Consider the following 17934-nt stretch of genomic DNA (forward strand, 5'->3'; position numbering starts at 1 on the left):
TTTTTTTGTGTCTGTTACCACTTTTTCTCAGCTCTCACCGAACCGATTTCTTTCAATGATACGTCAAAAGATCACAAATCGTATCTAGTCGAAGACATTACCCTCAAAAATTGAAAAAAATTCCCTTGTTCCCCGCAAATGGGGGAAATATCCAAAAAAATTACAAATTTAAAAATCGACAANGGGAAACCTCCAAAAAAATTACAAATTTAAAAATCGCTAATTTTCGAAATTTTTTCAATTTTTTTTACTAAAAACTGCCGTAACTTTTTTAAAAATAAACATATCAATATAATTTTTTTTTTTAGATGCATGATGTCATTACCTATCATTTGGTATATATTTTTTTTTATAAATCTGACTTTTACCTGCCCATAGGGGGGGATTTAAAATGACAACTTTTTTACAAAAAATTAATTTTTTCAACTTAACTTTTGAAAGAGTTCCGGAAGGTCTGAAACTTTTATATATATCTTAAATTAAAGCTAATGTAATATACTTTATAATGGTAAAAAAAAATTTCGGACTTTATTTTATCTTCATGGTGAAAACAGACATTAAACTTAATAAAAAAAATACGATTTTTGTAAAAAAATTCTTTTTTATATTTTTAACTTTATAATGCTATAACTTTTTGAAAGATGTATGGATCAATATAATTCTTTTTTTTGTAGATGCATGATGTCTTTACCTATCATTTGGTATATTTTTTTTATAAATCTGACTTTTTACCTGCCTACAGGGGGGGATTCAAAATGACAACTTTTTCACAAAAAATTGACTTTTTCAACTTAAATTTTGAAAGTGTTCCGGAAAGTCTGACACTTTTATATATATCTTAAATTAAAGCTAATGTAATATACTTTATCATGGAAAAAAAAAATTTCGGACTTTATTTTATCTTCAAGGTGAAAATGGCTACCAAATGCTATTATTGTGTGAAAATTCTCAATTTTATTTTTTACATTTTTAACATTATAATGCTATAACTTATTGAAAAGTGTATTGATCAATATAATTTTTTTATGGGAAATACTATTTTCTAATAATCTCTTTTTTATTCTACATACTTTGTCTTAATCAGGATATTAATAAGGAACTAGCAGTTTATGAAGCTTTTGGAATAATCCACCAATTTTTTAAAATTAAACACTATCTAAAGATTTGCATCGAAGCGTTTTTTTTTGATAGTGATTTTAATCACTGTCAGATATCATTATACTTGATCTAAATATGTCACGTCACCACTGTGCCGCGACCCCCCTGTGCTGGGTTTTTTATAATCATTTATATGATTGGTTAGTTTAAAAATGTTTAAAAAAATTTGAAAATCCCGATTTTGAAGAAAAGAAATCTAATTATTTTTAATTAATATACAAGGTGTTCAGTAAGTTAGGAAACAGTTAAATTGTTAAAAACAATGAGTACAATAGAAATTCGTTTCCTTATTTACTGAACACCCTGTATATAGTTAATAACTGTGAAAGATGTATTGTATTACCTTATTAAGCTTAAAAATTTTTCTTTTTTNAGATGTATTGTATTACCTTATTAAGCTTAAAAAGTTTTCTTTTTTTAAAAAAAAAAATCTAAATTTAGTTTGCATTAATTGATGATTTTATAAAATAATTACATAAATAAGTTAATAAGATTCTTTTAAATTTTAGAACATTAAACCTTTTTTAATGTCACTTATACTCCTTGTATTTTTATCATCTCATATATTCTTTACAGGTATATATTATATGAATGTAATATTATTTATTTTATTTTATTTTTAGGTTTTAGACTTAAACAATATAAACAAAAGTACCATAAAATTTCAAAAGACTATGAAATTTTTAAATTAAGTGGAATCCAGGATACTGATGTAAAATAATATCTTTATTAATTTTATTTTATTGGGAAATTTATACATTTTTTTACTTTAAATTAAACTACAAATACAATTAGAAAAAACAGAAAAAGAATTAATCGAGTGCCAAAAAAAATATAATGCTTCCTTATTTGAAAATCTTAACATTCAAAATAAGGTATCAAAATAATATATAAATGAATTATGATAATATGGTGTATAAATATTTTTTTAAATGAATGTGTTTTCAATTAAGTATATATATTATATTTTCATCCAGTATATGTAATCACATTAACTTATAGAATATTTTGATTTTCAAATGGAGGATTCATAAATAAGATTATTATTAATTTGAGTTTATTCTTACATACAATATAATTTCAGAAAAATNTATTAATTTGAGTTTATTCTTACATACAATATAATTTTAGAAAAATTTTTTAAGTGCATTGGTTATGTTAAGCACTTTAAATGTTGTAGATTTTGAGTGTTATAAGTAAAGTTCAGACAGAATATATGTATATTCTTAAATAATAATGCATGTACTAAAAATAGTGCTAAGAATTAAAACTAAAAATAACCTATAAATTTAAATATTAGCACTAAAATGACAAATTAACTTTTTGTAAATTAATTGTTCCTGAATACACTACATATAACACCAAAAACTGCTCTTACGGACGTCTATTACATTGTTAAGAATTTATAGCACTTATCTATTTATAGCATTCACCCTTGATTAATATATGTTTATTTAAAAATTACAATTTTTGGAGGTAATGTGATGTACAAGTATAACAAAAATTATCATTAGAAAATTTATCACCCAAGTTCTCCTGTGTAGGTAATAAAATTGTTAATACATTTTTGAAGTACTAATGCAAAAGACGTTATTGATCAGTCATTTTCTTTTCAATAAATTAATTAAATATTTAGTTGTACTTAAAAAAAAAATTAATAAATCAAGATAAATTTGAAACTTAAAAATACTGAAAATAATTTTCTTCACAAAATTATTCTTTTAAGAGAAATTTAATGGCTAGCATTGAACAAATTACTCTAATAATATTTTTCATGAATCTATTAAATAATTATTCTTAAGTAGCTTTGTCAGTTATTAATAAATTTACTAAACATACGAAACATTTATAGCTAGAAATTTTGGAAGCTGCATTTCAACGCATACAAAATAAAATGCATGAACTGCAAGATAAGCATGATAAATTAGTAAGTGACAATAAGGATTTTATACTTCAAAAAGAATTAAAATAAAGACAATCTAGTTTAATTGTAATAAAATTTTACTATAGATTTTCGTTTAGAGCTTCATTAAAATATTTTTAAAAAATTCTAGACAAATTTGGAGGTAGAGAAGACAAAATTAACTAAAAGTAATCAAATATCGTGAAAAATACAACAAAAGTAAAGCACATTTTGAAGAAGTTAAATCAATGATAACATGTAAAAAAAAAACCCAGCACAGGGGGGTCGCGGCACAGTGGTGACGTGGCATAGTTGGATCAAGTATAATGATATCTGACAGTGATTAAAATCACTATAAAAAAAAAACGCTTCGATGCAAATCTTTAGATAGTGTTTCATTTTAAAAAATTGATGGATTATTCCAAAAGCTTCATAAACAGCTAGTTCCTTATTAATATCCTGATTAAGATAAAGTATGTCGAATAAAAAAGGGATTATTAAAAAATATTATTTCTCATAAAAATATTATATTGATCAATACACTTTTCAATAAGTTATAGCATTATAAAGTTAAAAATGTAAAAAGTAAAATCGAGAATTTTCACACAATAATAGCATTTGGTAGCCATTTTCACCGTGTAGACAAAATTAAGTCCGAAATTCTTTATTTACATAATAAATTACATTACATTAGCTTTAATTTAAGATATATATAAAAGTGTAAGACTTTCCGGAACATTTTCAAAAGTCAAGTTGAAAAAATTAATTTTTTTTCAAAAAGTTGTCATTTTAAATCCTCTCTTGTGGGTAAGTAAAGGGTCAGATATAAAAAAAAAATATACCAAATGAAAGGTAATGATATCATGTATCTATATTAAAAAGAATTATATTGATATGTTCATTTTTGAAAATGTTATGGCACTTTTAAGTAAAAAAAATTTCGAAAATTAGCGATTTTTAAATTTGTAATTTTTTTGGAGGTTTCCCCCATTTACAGGGAACGAGGGAATTTTTTTCAATTTTTGAGGGTAATGTCTTCGACTAGATACGATTTGTGATCTTTTGACGTATTATTGAAAGAAATCGGTTCGGTGAGAGCTGAGAAAAAGTGGTAACAGACATAAAAAAAAAAAAAAAAAAAAAACATATCATAGTAAAACCAATACCTTCTCAGCTTCGCATCGAAGCTAAAACTAGTAGAAGAAAATATTGATCTTTGTAAATCAAAGGTTAAAAAATAATTTAATAAATTAAAAAAAATAGACTAATGTTTATTATTATTTTATTTTTAGAAAGCATTACAAAAGGAAGTGATAGATTTTCAAAACAATGCTAAATTTTTAAATAATAAATTCAGCGAAAAAGAAAAAACAATGATTTTTTGTAAACTTAATTCTTAATTTACCAAAAAAAAAGTATCATGGATCAAATGTTAAGACTTGATAAGTACCATTTACTTAAATTTTTTTATTAACTATTTGTATTTATATTTTACTTTAATTTAAAATGAATATTATTTTGTCTAAGTTTATAATTTATAAATATATAATAAAAATTTATCACTTGTGGCTAATTAATTAATTAAAATTAAAACTATATTAAAAATATTATTAATTTAAAAACTATTAAATATTAAACTTAAAAGCCACAAAAAGTTACTAAAAAGTAACGTATTTCAGAAACAATGTTATTATCAACACTAAACATATACCGTATGTGTTGTTTTTAATATTTTTAATATAGTTTTAATGTTATTTAATATAATTTATAAAATTAAATACAAAAATATAAAACACCAATTTTTAATTTTAAACCTCAAATGCTTTAAGAAGAGGTATTATTGGTTTCCCATCTTTTTTGCATTTTTCTATAGTTTTGAATGCATTGTCTACAAATTCTACATTTTCTGTATTACATAATTTTTTTATATGTAGCTGAATGTTCAATGTCAGCTTCTGTATCTTTTAAATGTAATGCTACTTTATCAGTCCAAAATTGGTAATGGCATTTAATTAAAAACATAACTTATGCACAATTTCATCAATCAACTCACACACTATTCATCATATTCTCTTTTTAACTTTATTGTTCGATCAGTTGTATCTTCCTACAATATTTTTTGTATTCATATAATATTTGTATTTATCCATTTCTTCTTGGCAGTCCGTTATTAATCTTATTTCATTTTCATTAATTTTCTTAAGATTGTTCATATTTTCTTTTCTTTTATTAAACTTCTCTTTTTTATAGTGTCGTTCTTCTTGGAATTTAGAATTAAAGTAAATGTAGGATTATAATACAAACATTTTAAAAGATCCATTAGTTAAGATATTATTTGAACTATTGATTTTTATTAATTATTACATAAATTAATATGGTTTAAATGACTCTAGAAAAATTTGTTGTTATTGCTATTGATACTAATATTTTACTCCAGTAGCGATTGTCGAAAATATTCAATAAATCCGATTAATTCCTTAGAGTTACATTTGGAATGGGTTTTTAACCTGTAGGGTTTTTAATAAGCTGACAAGACATACAAGATTTAATGAATTTAGTTGTATCCTGTATCATAGTCGGCCAGTAATATTTGGTTTTTAATCGGAGTAAGGTTTTACTAATACCGAAATGTCCGGAAAGAACTGACTCGTGATACGATTTTAATACAACATTAACTAAAGTTTTTGGTATTACTAATAAATTCTTTATTCCTTTGGTTGACCACTCTTTGAAAAATAATAATTCATTTTTAAAACAATACTTTCTAGATTTTCTTTTGTATTTTGAGTCATTTTCCCCTTTAATTGCAGAAATTATTCCCCCAAAAAATTCATCTTTTAATTGTTCTTCTTTAATTAAGTCAAGATTTAAAGTGTCAAAGTTAATGTTGTCATTATTATCGTTTTCTAGAATATCAGTAATTTTTAAAGTGTCTATCGGGTAATGCGATAAACAATCTGCTGCTTTGTTCCAAGATCCGGGTTTGTGTTTAATTTCTAAATCGAATTCAAGTAATTTAAATATAAACTTAGTTACTCTTGATGAAGGATTTTTCATTGTTTTGTAAAATTGAAGGCTGGAGTGGTCACTATAAACTACGGTTTTCCTACCTAAGAGAAATTCTCTAAAATAGTTTAAAGCAAAAACTACAGCTGACCTTTCGAGTTCGGTTGTTGAGAAATTTTTCTCGCCGCCTTTAAGTTTGCGGGATGCGAAAGCTATTGGGTGCCTTTTACCATCAGGGCCTTCTTGTTCTAATATCCCCGAGAGTCCCTCTAAAGATGCGTCTGTCGTTACAAACACAGGATAATCATCGTTAAAATGAGCTAGTACTGGTGTTGTAATTATAGCTTGTTTTAAAATATCAAAAGCCTCCTGGTGGTTATCCTCCCATACAAATTTTTTATCTTTTTTTGTTAAGTCCGTTAATGGACTGGCAATTTTTGCGAAGTTTTTAATAAATTTCTTGTAATAGCTCGTTAAACCGACAAAAGCTCTGACATCTTTTGTTTTATGTGTTATCGGAAATTTTTTTATTGCTTCAATATTTTTCTCTAATGATGTAATACCTCTTTCAGAAATTTTTTGTCCTAACAACTCTATTTCTGAATTAAAAAATGAACNGTGTCCTAATAACTCTATTTCCGAACTAAAAAATGAACATTTATTTGTTTTAAGTTTAAAGTTTGCCTTGTCAATCCTAACAAGAACTTGTTCTAATCTCGACAAAGCTTCTTCAAAATCCCCACAAAACAACATATATCATCTAAGTAGACAATTATTGTTCTATAAAGGTAATCACTAAAAACATTATTTATTATTGTTTGAAAAATTGGGCCTGAATTTTTTNTTCTTTGAAAAATTGGACCTGAATTTTTAAAACCTTGGGGAATTCTTTTGAATTGATAAAGTCCGAAATCTGTAATAAAACCAGTTTTGTACCTGTCTTCTTCTTTTATAGGACACTGAAAATAACTTTGTGTTAAGTCAAAGTTAGAAAAATATTTAGCTCCCTCAAGACTCCTAAAAAGATCTTGTGACCTTGGAATTGGGTATTTATCACTAATAGCTTGTTCATTTAATTTCCTATAGTCTACTAGAAATCTATACTCTCCCGTATTTCCTTTTGGTGTTAAAAATACTGCCGCCGCGTAATTACTTCTGCTCGACTCAATAATATCAGATTTTATCATTTCGTCAATTAGAGTTTTTAATTTTTCTCGTTAAAAAGGGGACACACGATATGGCGGTTGAAAAATTGGTTTGTCCGATTTTAACCTTATTTCGCACGGTTCAACATTAGCGCAGCTTATTTTAAGTGGATCTGATGTAAATAAATGTTTAAAACTCGTAATTAATTTTTTTGCTTTTTTGCGCTGAAAACGATTTAAATGGTTAGATCGTCTCTCACGTCGTCGTCTAAACCGATACCGTTTGTATTTAAAATCTTATAATTCTTAAATGATGACGTAGTTTCTGTTTCGTTCGCGAGTAATTCTCTCACAATAAAACCTTCATGTATAGTACTATGTAGATTTGAAAAATTGTAAACAGTGACCTCATTCACTTTTTGTAATATTTTAGTTTCTAGTGTCAAGCCTTTCTGCCTACCTAAGCGTTCCGATGGTTTTATAACAGCCAAATCTGTTTTATTTTCTCGCGTCACATTAATCTTTATTTGCCTTCTAGTTTTAGGTGCTATTGTTACATTATGAGAAGAAATTAGTTTGTTTGTACACTTTTCCTTATGGTTAAGACAGACTAGCTATACATTCTGAATTTTTATTTTCATTAATATTACATGTTTTATTGTAATTATACCAAATTTCGTCCATTTTAACTGAATTATTTTGTTTACTAAATTCTATTTCTTTAGTTTTAAAATTAATAATTAATTGATTGTCAATATTAAAATCGTTACCCAATAATAATTTACAATTACACATGCATTAATGAAATATGAATAATTATTTATTTTTAGTTCTAAGTCTATTCTTCCAAACTGTTCTAATTCCGTATTATCAGCTCCCGTAATAATTACTCTACCTTTAGGTTTAATAAGTTTTACATCATCAATTAATGTTAAATCAACACACGAAATATTAGAACCTGTATCTAAAATTGCAAACCTTTTAAAACCATTGAATTCGACTTCCATTGATAAAACTCTACGTTTTCTTTTGGCTTCTAATTTTTTATTAAGGTATGTAATATTGCTGACTTCCTTTTTTTTTTTGACTAATATATTTTTTTATTCTATAGATTTCTTCATTACTATACCAACTCTCTACAAATTTTATATAATCTGACTTCTCTTTATTTATTATACTTAAAAATTCTTTACTCTCATTATTTTTACAATTATTTCGAGTCAAATATTTGGGATTTATAATTGACTCGGACCTTGTACGTTTTTTTGAACGGTACACTTGTCGGCATAATGACCTACCTCTTTACACTTAAAACAAGTGACCTTACTTAAGCCAATCATTTGTTCGTTATTTTCATACCTACGAAATTCTGGTGTTCTAGACCTTGACCATCTCTCTCTGCTGTTATCTCTATTATATGGTGATCTATAAGACTGTCTATCGTAGTCCTAACGTCTAGAATAGCGATTGTACTCATTTCTATCACTACTAAAATCTCTGAATTTCTTGTTACTATGATTTCTTTCCTTAGAAAATGATCTATCTCTACTGTATCTATCGTACCTTCTTTCTGAACTTGGTTCTCTACTACCGTAATTCTTTCTAGGGTATGGGCTTTTGTCTCTATTATATTGACACGACTTACGTCGCAAAAATGTGGTCGACACTGGTTTTGAGGGTAGAGACCCGTGGGCCGTTTATTAAATGAGCGACAACAGATTATATTAACAAAAATAAAACAAAGCGAAAAGATAAACACAGTAATAATAATCTTCGCATAATATCGCGGCACTTTCGCTGGCGTCGACGACGCGATGTCCGGCGTAATCCTTGGACGGCAAAATGGTTAGTAGCGTTGTAGGCGACGGTGCGCGAGTGCGGATCGGTTGGTCGACGTTGTCGCTTTCATAACGGGAGGAAGACTGTCGCACCATTTGCGGCGGGTCGTCGTCGGCCGTGCGGCATTTGCTGGACTTTGCACCATAGCGTTGTTACGTCGCTATTAAGGGGTTTAACCTAAATGCCCGTCGACAGTATTCTAAGGGACCAACGGGGGATAGCTGGCTAGGCTATATCTACCTTAGGTACTGAAGTTTCCTATTTAATTTATATTCCCTTAGAGGAACTACCAAGGGTCGCACTACAATATATATATATAACACTTTAGGTTAACAACGATATAAATAAATATTTATTAAGCAATTAAAATATTAAATGGATAATACAACCTGCTGGACACCTAGAGATGTTATAATCCAACAGGGAGCTGACGGCGACACACACTATAATATACGGAGTAGCGAAGTTAAGTTAATCAGGTAAAAGTAGTGATCGCGAAGATGGTAAAATGTCAACTGTCGATAGGGATATCTTATTATGGCACATTGGCCGTGAATTGCAAAAAGTGTTTATGTGTGCAGTCCGCCCTCCTGTTAGTATTGTTGTATGTCACTGTGTTAATTATANCCTCCTGTTAGTATTGCTGTATGTCACTGTGTTAATTATATATATATATATGTCTATTAAACGGTACAACGATGTTATGGGAGACAGAGATATGGGCACATGCAAATGTGATCGTATCAGCGTATAACACGCGGTGTTGGTCAGTCAAATACTCATAGTAGGGCGACGGCTGATAAAGGTGGCACGAGTCGCGGGGCATCGTGTATAACGAAGCAACGCGGGCCGTGTCAATACTTACTATAACTATTATTTTTACGATCTTCAAAATATACTGACCTGTTAGAATTATTACCTAAAACTTGAATATTTTTTATCTCATCACTAAGTCGTTCTATTTCTCTTTTATAGTACCTATCTCTTCTATCTAACTGTCTCCTTAAATCTTGAATCTCAAGTTCTCTTTCTTTTGAATATTTATCTAGTTGAGATACCTGTCTATTTATAATGTCAGTGTATTCACTGATACCAGCGGTTACTCTATTATTTATTCTAAACTGCATTAACTCAAACTTTTTCAAGTTATCTTTCAAATCCGTTGAATCTTTGATAACAAAGTATCCTGATCACACTTTTATTATCTGTGGTGACTACAATCTCCCTGAGATCTCTTGGGACAACGATAGTAATGGATTATCTTATTCTTATTCCTCTTCACCTCGCGCACCATGTGTGCCTGAATCATTCGCAACAAGTGGGTTTTTCCAAGCCAGTGACATACGTAATGCCTCAAATAATATTTTGGATCTAATCTTTAGCTCTAATAAGCAGTTAAGTATTGAAAAATCTTGTGATCCACTTGTGCTTGTTGACGTATATCACCCTGCACTAAATCNGCTTGTTGACGCATATCACCCTGCACTAAATCTAATTTTAAACACCAATTTCTGTTTTGCTAGATTCGATCGCAGCCATCTGTTCCATAATTTCAAGAGAGCTAATTACAATAGTATTCGGCAATTTATCTCTGCTTACGACTGGTATAACACATTTCTCCCTCACAATGCTAACACCGCTACTAATATATTTTATGATGTTTTGCATAAATCTATTCTTGATTTTGTTCCTCAATGTAGATTTTATGAACCCACTTATCCTCCTTGGTTTATTGCTGAGCTCAAAATAATACTGCGTCAAAAAAGGGAAGCTCATGCTAAGTTTAAGTCCTCTTCCAACATGTCATGCTATAAAGAATTTTCATTTCTTCGTCCCAAATTTAAATATACTTCTAAAAAATGCTATCGTGAACACATTAGTAATGCTGAAAAACTACTCAAAGATAAACCGTATGAATTTTGGAAATATGTTAATAGCAAACGGTCATCTTGTAATATACCTAAAATTTTGTCCTACAACGACGTGTGCTCTTCCGATGAGCTTACGTCTGCAAATCTATTTTCTGACTTCTTCTCTTTGGTTTAGAGTACTAAGAAAAATAATGTCTAAATTGACCAACTAGATATTCCCACCTTTGACCTTCCTAACAATGTATACTTCAGAGTTGATGATGTTTACCTTAAATTATCAAACCTACGAGGTTTTGGTTCTGATGGCTTATCTGGTACATTTTTATATGAACTAAGAGAATTATTGGCATATCCTCTATGGATCTTATTTAGGCGTTCCTTAGACGAAGGATCATTCCCATCTATGCTTAAACTTAGTTCCATTACACCGGTATTCAAGACGGGCTCCCCTAGTCTTATTTCAAATTACCGCCCTATAGCTATACATATCAAAAATATTTGAATTGCTTATACTTAATGGAATACAAAGACCTGTTAATAACATTTTAATGGAAGAACAGCATGGCTTTCGCCCGGGTCGCTCATCTTCCACTTGTAATCTTGTGTTCACTAACTATATTTTTAATGCTTTCCAAAATCAATTACAAGTAGATGTTATATACAATGATTTCAGTAAAGCATTTGACTCTGTAGATCATACGACCCTTATTACTGTTCTTAGACAATATGGTTTTGGTGAACCACTACTTTCTTGGATTAGTTCCTATATTTGTGACCGATACCAATGGGTAAAAGTATTCGGCGTTAAGTCTAATGTATTTTTAGCGTCTTCTGGTATCCCACAGGGAGGTCACTTGTCCCCTATTCTATTTTCCTTATTCTTAAACTGTGTGCATAAAGTTTTACACCATTGTCATTTTCTTTGTTTTGCCGACGACATCAAACTATTTATGCGTGTAAGCTCGACTGATGACTGTTTGAAATTACAGGATGACCTTAATAGATTTTCTAAATGGTCAAACTCTATGGGATTGTCACTTAATTTAATCAAATGCAAGGTCTTTACGTATCATAGAACAAAACATCCTATTGTGTTTCACTATAGTATTACTGAAGTAAATATCTCGCGTGAGTTAAACTCTATTACAGATCTAGGCTTTAAGTTTAGTTATAATTTTGATCCTATGCTTCATATTGATTATGTTAGCTGTAAAGCTTTTAAAGCGTTAGGTTTTATTATGTGTTTGGCCAAATATTTCAAGCAAGGACTTTCACTTAAAGTGCTATTCTATTCTATAGTCAAACCTATTCTAGAATATGGTAGTGTAGTATGGGATCCTTATATTGCCTTGGGCTCGCTACAGCTTGAGCGAGTTCAGCGAAAGTTCCTACGCTTTGTCAGCTACTCGCTCAACATAGTCTGTCCAAACCACGATTATGCCTCTGTCTCGTATTTGCTTGGTCTATCATCATTAGCTGCGCGTAGGCGCAATGCTGGAATTAATTTCCTAATTGGTTTATTGAATGGTAATATTGATTCGCCGAGCCTGTTGTCCCTCATATGTTTTAGAGTACCTCAGCGCGCAACAAGAAATAATGCTCCATTTGTTGTCCCTCACTGCCTAACTAATTATGCAAAAAATGAGCCACTTAGGCGTCTTATGACTAATGCCAATGTTGACCCTAACTTTTCATTTTAATTTTTGTATTTTTCTTTATGTTTTATAATTAAATTCATTTTAATTTTTTTTATTTTTATCTTTACGTTTAATAATTAATATGCATATTTTTAGTACATATCTTTTTATGTTACGGTAACCTAATTTATGTACTTGTATTATTTGTAAAAAGGTCTTCTGCCCGTGAAATTATAAAATAAAATAAATCTACCTTGAATTAGATGATAATGATAACATGATCCATGAGGGTATTGATAATAATTTTTTCTTAGTTTATGATGTTCAGGTTAAGGGTTAGTTTATAACTTAATTGCCCATAAGTAGTGTGAACTACAACTGAACTGTGTACTGCTATACTAATAGTGAAAAATGAATAGTTTATTGCCAAACTATATTAGCATGATCAATAAAATTAGTGAACTTAAGAATAGTTCATTTGAACTATTCACTTGAATGAACTATGAACTAATGAACTAAACTTTCCATCTCTACTCTGAAATGATTTCAGTGCTTTTTATAGTATGTGATAATACCCCCAATCTAGGGATATTGTTGTCAGCATTTTTAGTGGTCTTTTTAGTTTATTGTATTTAATTCTACATTACATGATTGTTATTTTAAGATAAGACACATGGTTTGACGCGGTGGCAATGCACTTCGAGTTATACCACTAGATGGCGACTGATGTACAGCTGCCTCTCCTCGTCCGACTGATCGAGCGACGTCGAGTGGACCGCGAGTTAGACGNGACGTCGAGTGGACCGCGAGTTTGACGAACTGGTCCGGCGTTGCATTTGCACTTTTTACTGCCAACCGACACACGTAATATATCGATATTGTTCAAAAGTTATGTGTGTAGCCGGTCCAGTTCCACATAGCTAGAAATCGCATTACCCCTCTCCATGTAATGACGACAATCGTGTCCGGCACTACCGGCAGCTCGTTGTCACTACGTCGGTGTACGCGATTGAAGTCGTACCGCATCTTTTGGGTCGGATGACTCGTGGCCAGTGAACTGGCGTGTTTTTAATTTGTTTCATTGGTTTTTTTTTTTTTGGGTTGGTATTGGCCTGTCTGGGTGACAACCAACACTTTATCAGTTACGTGCTATTACGCGAGTGCTCAACGGAAATATAGCAGCGGAGGTTGACATTTCATACGCAAAAGGAACAATTAATTGAGAAGAGTTTTGGCAGTCATTTCAACGTTAATTGCACTATGGATGGCTGATGGCTGGGTGATGTTTCGTTTTTGTTTGTTTTTTTTACTATTATTATTTTAATGCTAATATATTGATATATTGAATATTTATTAGTTTGTCTATATATATATATATATGTATAATAAAATTACTGTTTGGAATTGATATTATACGATTGTCAAGTAAAACCCCCCGATCCGTCATTTATGTTAAGATAATTAACTTAACGTTAAAAGTATAAAGTCGTGAAATAGTTCACTCTGGGAATTGTAAGTTTCATTTCAATATATTTTTACAGATATTTTTACATCTTATCTTTATTGTCTTGTTAATATAATTGCAAATATAAAATAATTATTATATTTAACGTTGCCGAATCATTTATTTAAAATATACCTAAAATTCCATCAGGTTAATAATGATTTAGTTGAGTTATATAAATTTATTAAGACAAACTGTACTTACTGTAGTATAACAAATAAATTATTTGTTTGTTAACAAATACTAAAAATACAGATTATAAATTTTTCATTGATAAATGTAAGATGCATACTGCAAAGCATCGGGAATATTACAACATACGTGTCTTATTTAACTAAACATCTCGACAAATTTGGGTTATTGAATTTTTATGAAATGTTTTTAGCTTCGATGCGAAGTTGAGAAAGTATTAATTTTACCATGATGTGTTTATTTTTTTTATAGTTTCTATTAGGTTTTTTGATGATGATTCCGAATATACCCTTAGTTTTACTATAATATTAATATTTTAGCCACAATTAAATATTTGTAAAATTATGATTTTCTCATTTTTTATTTATTTAAATCATAAACATTCCATGACCCAAATTTTGACGAGCTGTGTTAATCACAAATGTTGCGTCGAGATCGTATCAATTTTACAATTATTATGAGACAAACAATCGATATACATTCATATAGTTTTGTTTTTGATATCATGATTTACGATATCAATATTAAAAAAAAAACGGAGCCCTAATTTTTACTTATGGTATATAGTATAATATTGATGACTAACCTTAGATATATAAAATAAGAATTATTGATATTGCATCAATATAAAATATTATACGAGAAATAAATTTTGTTTTTGCTTATATCATCATCTTTCAACAAAGACTATATAAATAATTATAATATAACAATTTCAACAAAAGTATGTTGAAAAACACAAAAAATAATAAATTATTGTGATATAGTATCTTTTTACAGTTGAGTATTTGCATTCTAGAAGCTTAATTTTAGTAATATAATTTATAAAAGCATTATATTTTTAAATAATAACGACATTTTATTAATAAATTATTAAAATTCAATACTTTGTATTTTCGAAAATTTATAAATCATTTTTGATAAAAATGTGTTTAAGATTTTTTTTCTACTTTTTTTTGCTTTGCATTATTCAACGTAATATAACACCACTGTCAGCTTCACGTATCGACGACATGGAGTGTTTACTGAGAAATCCTTATTGACAAAATCTAGTAGTTATTAATCCCGACTGTGGTATAATTGATAATGGTCGATCATTTAAGTTAACCGATATGATTGCGAAAAGAAACGGTAGAATTGTTAATGAATGGAATGTTCGAATTAGGGTACGACAATTTTTTACTGTAATTAGTTGTACGTATAGTAATTGGTTGCTAGTTGTTGTTGTATTTTTAATGACTTTTGCTGAAGAACTAAATAAATTAAACATGCTATGGGATGGTTACAAGGTATTAATACAATTAACCAAAAATCTTGACAAAATATTTTCTTTTATGAAAAGTACACTGATACTATTAACTAATTGGTAATAAAATGTTTAACTATTTATTTTATTATTAAATAAATTATTGTTATTAACAACTGACTCATCATTCAAGATTTATATGATTACTTTTTTACAAATCAAAATACAACTTACAATAAAAATTGTTTAGGTCTTCTCTGGTGTAGGTGCTGATTTTCTGAACTATTAGAGATTTTACAATGTAAAAATTATACTAATAACAAATTAAATGACATATTAAAAACATAATAACAAGTTTTATGTCAAAAAAGTCCAAAATAATATTTTATTTGAATATTATAATAATTTATTTGAAACTGCCAAACCTTACTAATAAATTGTTTGCCATGATCAGAGACTATAATTTTCGGTTTACCCCAATCCGGTATATAATTATTAATTATTCGATTGATTGTAGCAACACCAGTAGCTTTTTTTAATGGATATAATTGAACAAATCGAGAAAAGTGATTCATTACCACTAACAAATAAGATACTCCAGTCCAACCAGCAGGCAATGGCCCATATAAATCAACAAACACACAATTATTTGGAGCATAAATAGGGTCGTATCATTAGTAAAAATGAAAAATAAATATATAATTTTTGTATTCATTTAAAGAAATTAATTGTAAAAAAAAGATCATCCACAGAATTAAAACTTACAATATTGTCAACATAAGATTGACTTTTACTAGATTCATGTTCTTCACCATGTACTTCATTATTTTGTCAGAAAAATAAATGCAATTGATTTAAACATCTAACTTTGTAAAAATTAAACACAAAAGCAGGGTAATTTTAAAAGAATAGGGTATATATGAATAAAATATTTTAAGCATAATTCTGAATTTTGCAAAAAAGCATTTTACCATGCAATGCAAGTTTTTTTAAATATTTTTTGTGGGCAAAGCATAGTTCAAAAGTTGAAATTTAAAAAGGAATAATCTTTTTCATTTTTTAACAATATTATTCATTAAATGTTAACGCGTATCCAAACGGCACTCAAGGTATATATATATAATATATATATATTATATATTTATGTCTATGTGTATATATATTTACACAAGCACAACAGTAAAAACAAAGAAACAACGTCGGAAGACAATAGTTGATTCTTATAATATTAGATATTTTCCTTAATTCGAACAATGTTATACGTATGTAACAATCGGCAACTACCCTTCTGTCGTCGGTAATATCGGTAGTGAGCACACTCGCCGCAATCCAAAAAAAAACACGGAAACACAAGAAAAAGGCAAACCAGTTAAGGTCAACGTTGGAAATAATATTTGTAGACAAATTGTTGCATCATACACAGTAGTTATAAGTAATAAACAATTGTTGATTTACCGCCATGTTCCTTGTGTTTTTGATATTGCGTTCAACACTTACCGTATTAGACTGAAACCTTCAGTCTGGTTGGCAAGAGGGAATGGACTATTCGGTCCGGTCATCCGTAACCTACGGATAACGTCAGGACCGAAGGGGGAAAAAAAAAGAAGGAAACTCGTCGCTCGATTATTCGAGACGAGGGGTTTCACGATGGAAACGGAGAGGAGAAGGAAAGTCTGCAAGGAACCCGTCCACGGTGCATCCCAAATCGTCCACGGCGTCCTCGACTTTAATGGGAGCCGGTCCAGCTGCGGTGCTTGTTGCTGTGGAGGAGTGTCGCACGATCTCCGACAGTGATGGTGGACGGGTCCTTGGCGCGGGCATTGGAGGCGCCGGTGTAGCTGGTGGACGGTTGGCCGCTTCTCTCTCCCGGTTTTTCCTCTCCTTGAAAGCCCTGTTGAGCTTCCTCTAGACCGGGTGGGCCGGTGGCGGCCGGCTGGCCGAGGCCGCCCCGGAAGACGTGCCCACCACGTTGTCCGCTCCGTCCCGTGAGTAGTGTGTCGGAGCGGGACGGCATCGGGCCGGCGATCGCTGCACTATCGCGCCAGCGGTAACATGGTGCTGTGGATAGAAGGCACCCCCCCTGCACAGAAGTAGGGTGAAAATGGAAATTCGCATCACTCTACCACCCCACCACTGTGATAATGTTGAAGAGGGGTGGAGGGAGGTAAATCCAACGTAAACTATCATTGAAATGGGAGGGGGAACTATGAAACCTAACGTAAACTAACCTAAGAAGAACCTCTCCTCTTCCACCAAGTCTTATGAGAGAGGGGTAATGTAACTTAAGGTAAACAAACCTATAGGGGAGGGGGGAATGAAAGACGACGTAAACTAACACAACTTGTCACGCGCCTAACTTATGCTCGGCCATATATATACGTAATATCGGTTTTTTGACAAAAAAAAAAAAATGCATTTTCCAGGTAAGCTATA

At 30.1% G+C, this 17934-nt stretch overlaps 2 protein-coding genes across 2 annotated transcripts in view; both read left to right on the plus strand.

The window, feature by feature from the left end:
• The window catches only part of LOC126903782 (uncharacterized), a 94119-nt gene that overhangs the window by 17377 nt on the left and 58808 nt on the right, over window positions 1-17934 (plus strand). The gene's annotated exons all lie outside the window — the stretch shown is intronic.
• Window positions 11471-12622, plus strand: LOC126903769 (uncharacterized). Its single transcript, XM_050682246.1, has one exon. It carries the CDS (start codon window positions 11471-11473, stop codon window positions 12620-12622), a length of 1152 nt encoding a protein of 383 aa, XP_050538203.1.

This window comes from Daktulosphaira vitifoliae, unplaced genomic scaffold (genome assembly GCF_025091365.1).
Source record: "Daktulosphaira vitifoliae isolate Bord-2020 unplaced genomic scaffold, ASM2509136v1 Scaffold_4, whole genome shotgun sequence".
Lineage (NCBI taxonomy): Eukaryota > Metazoa > Arthropoda > Insecta > Hemiptera > Phylloxeridae > Daktulosphaira > Daktulosphaira vitifoliae.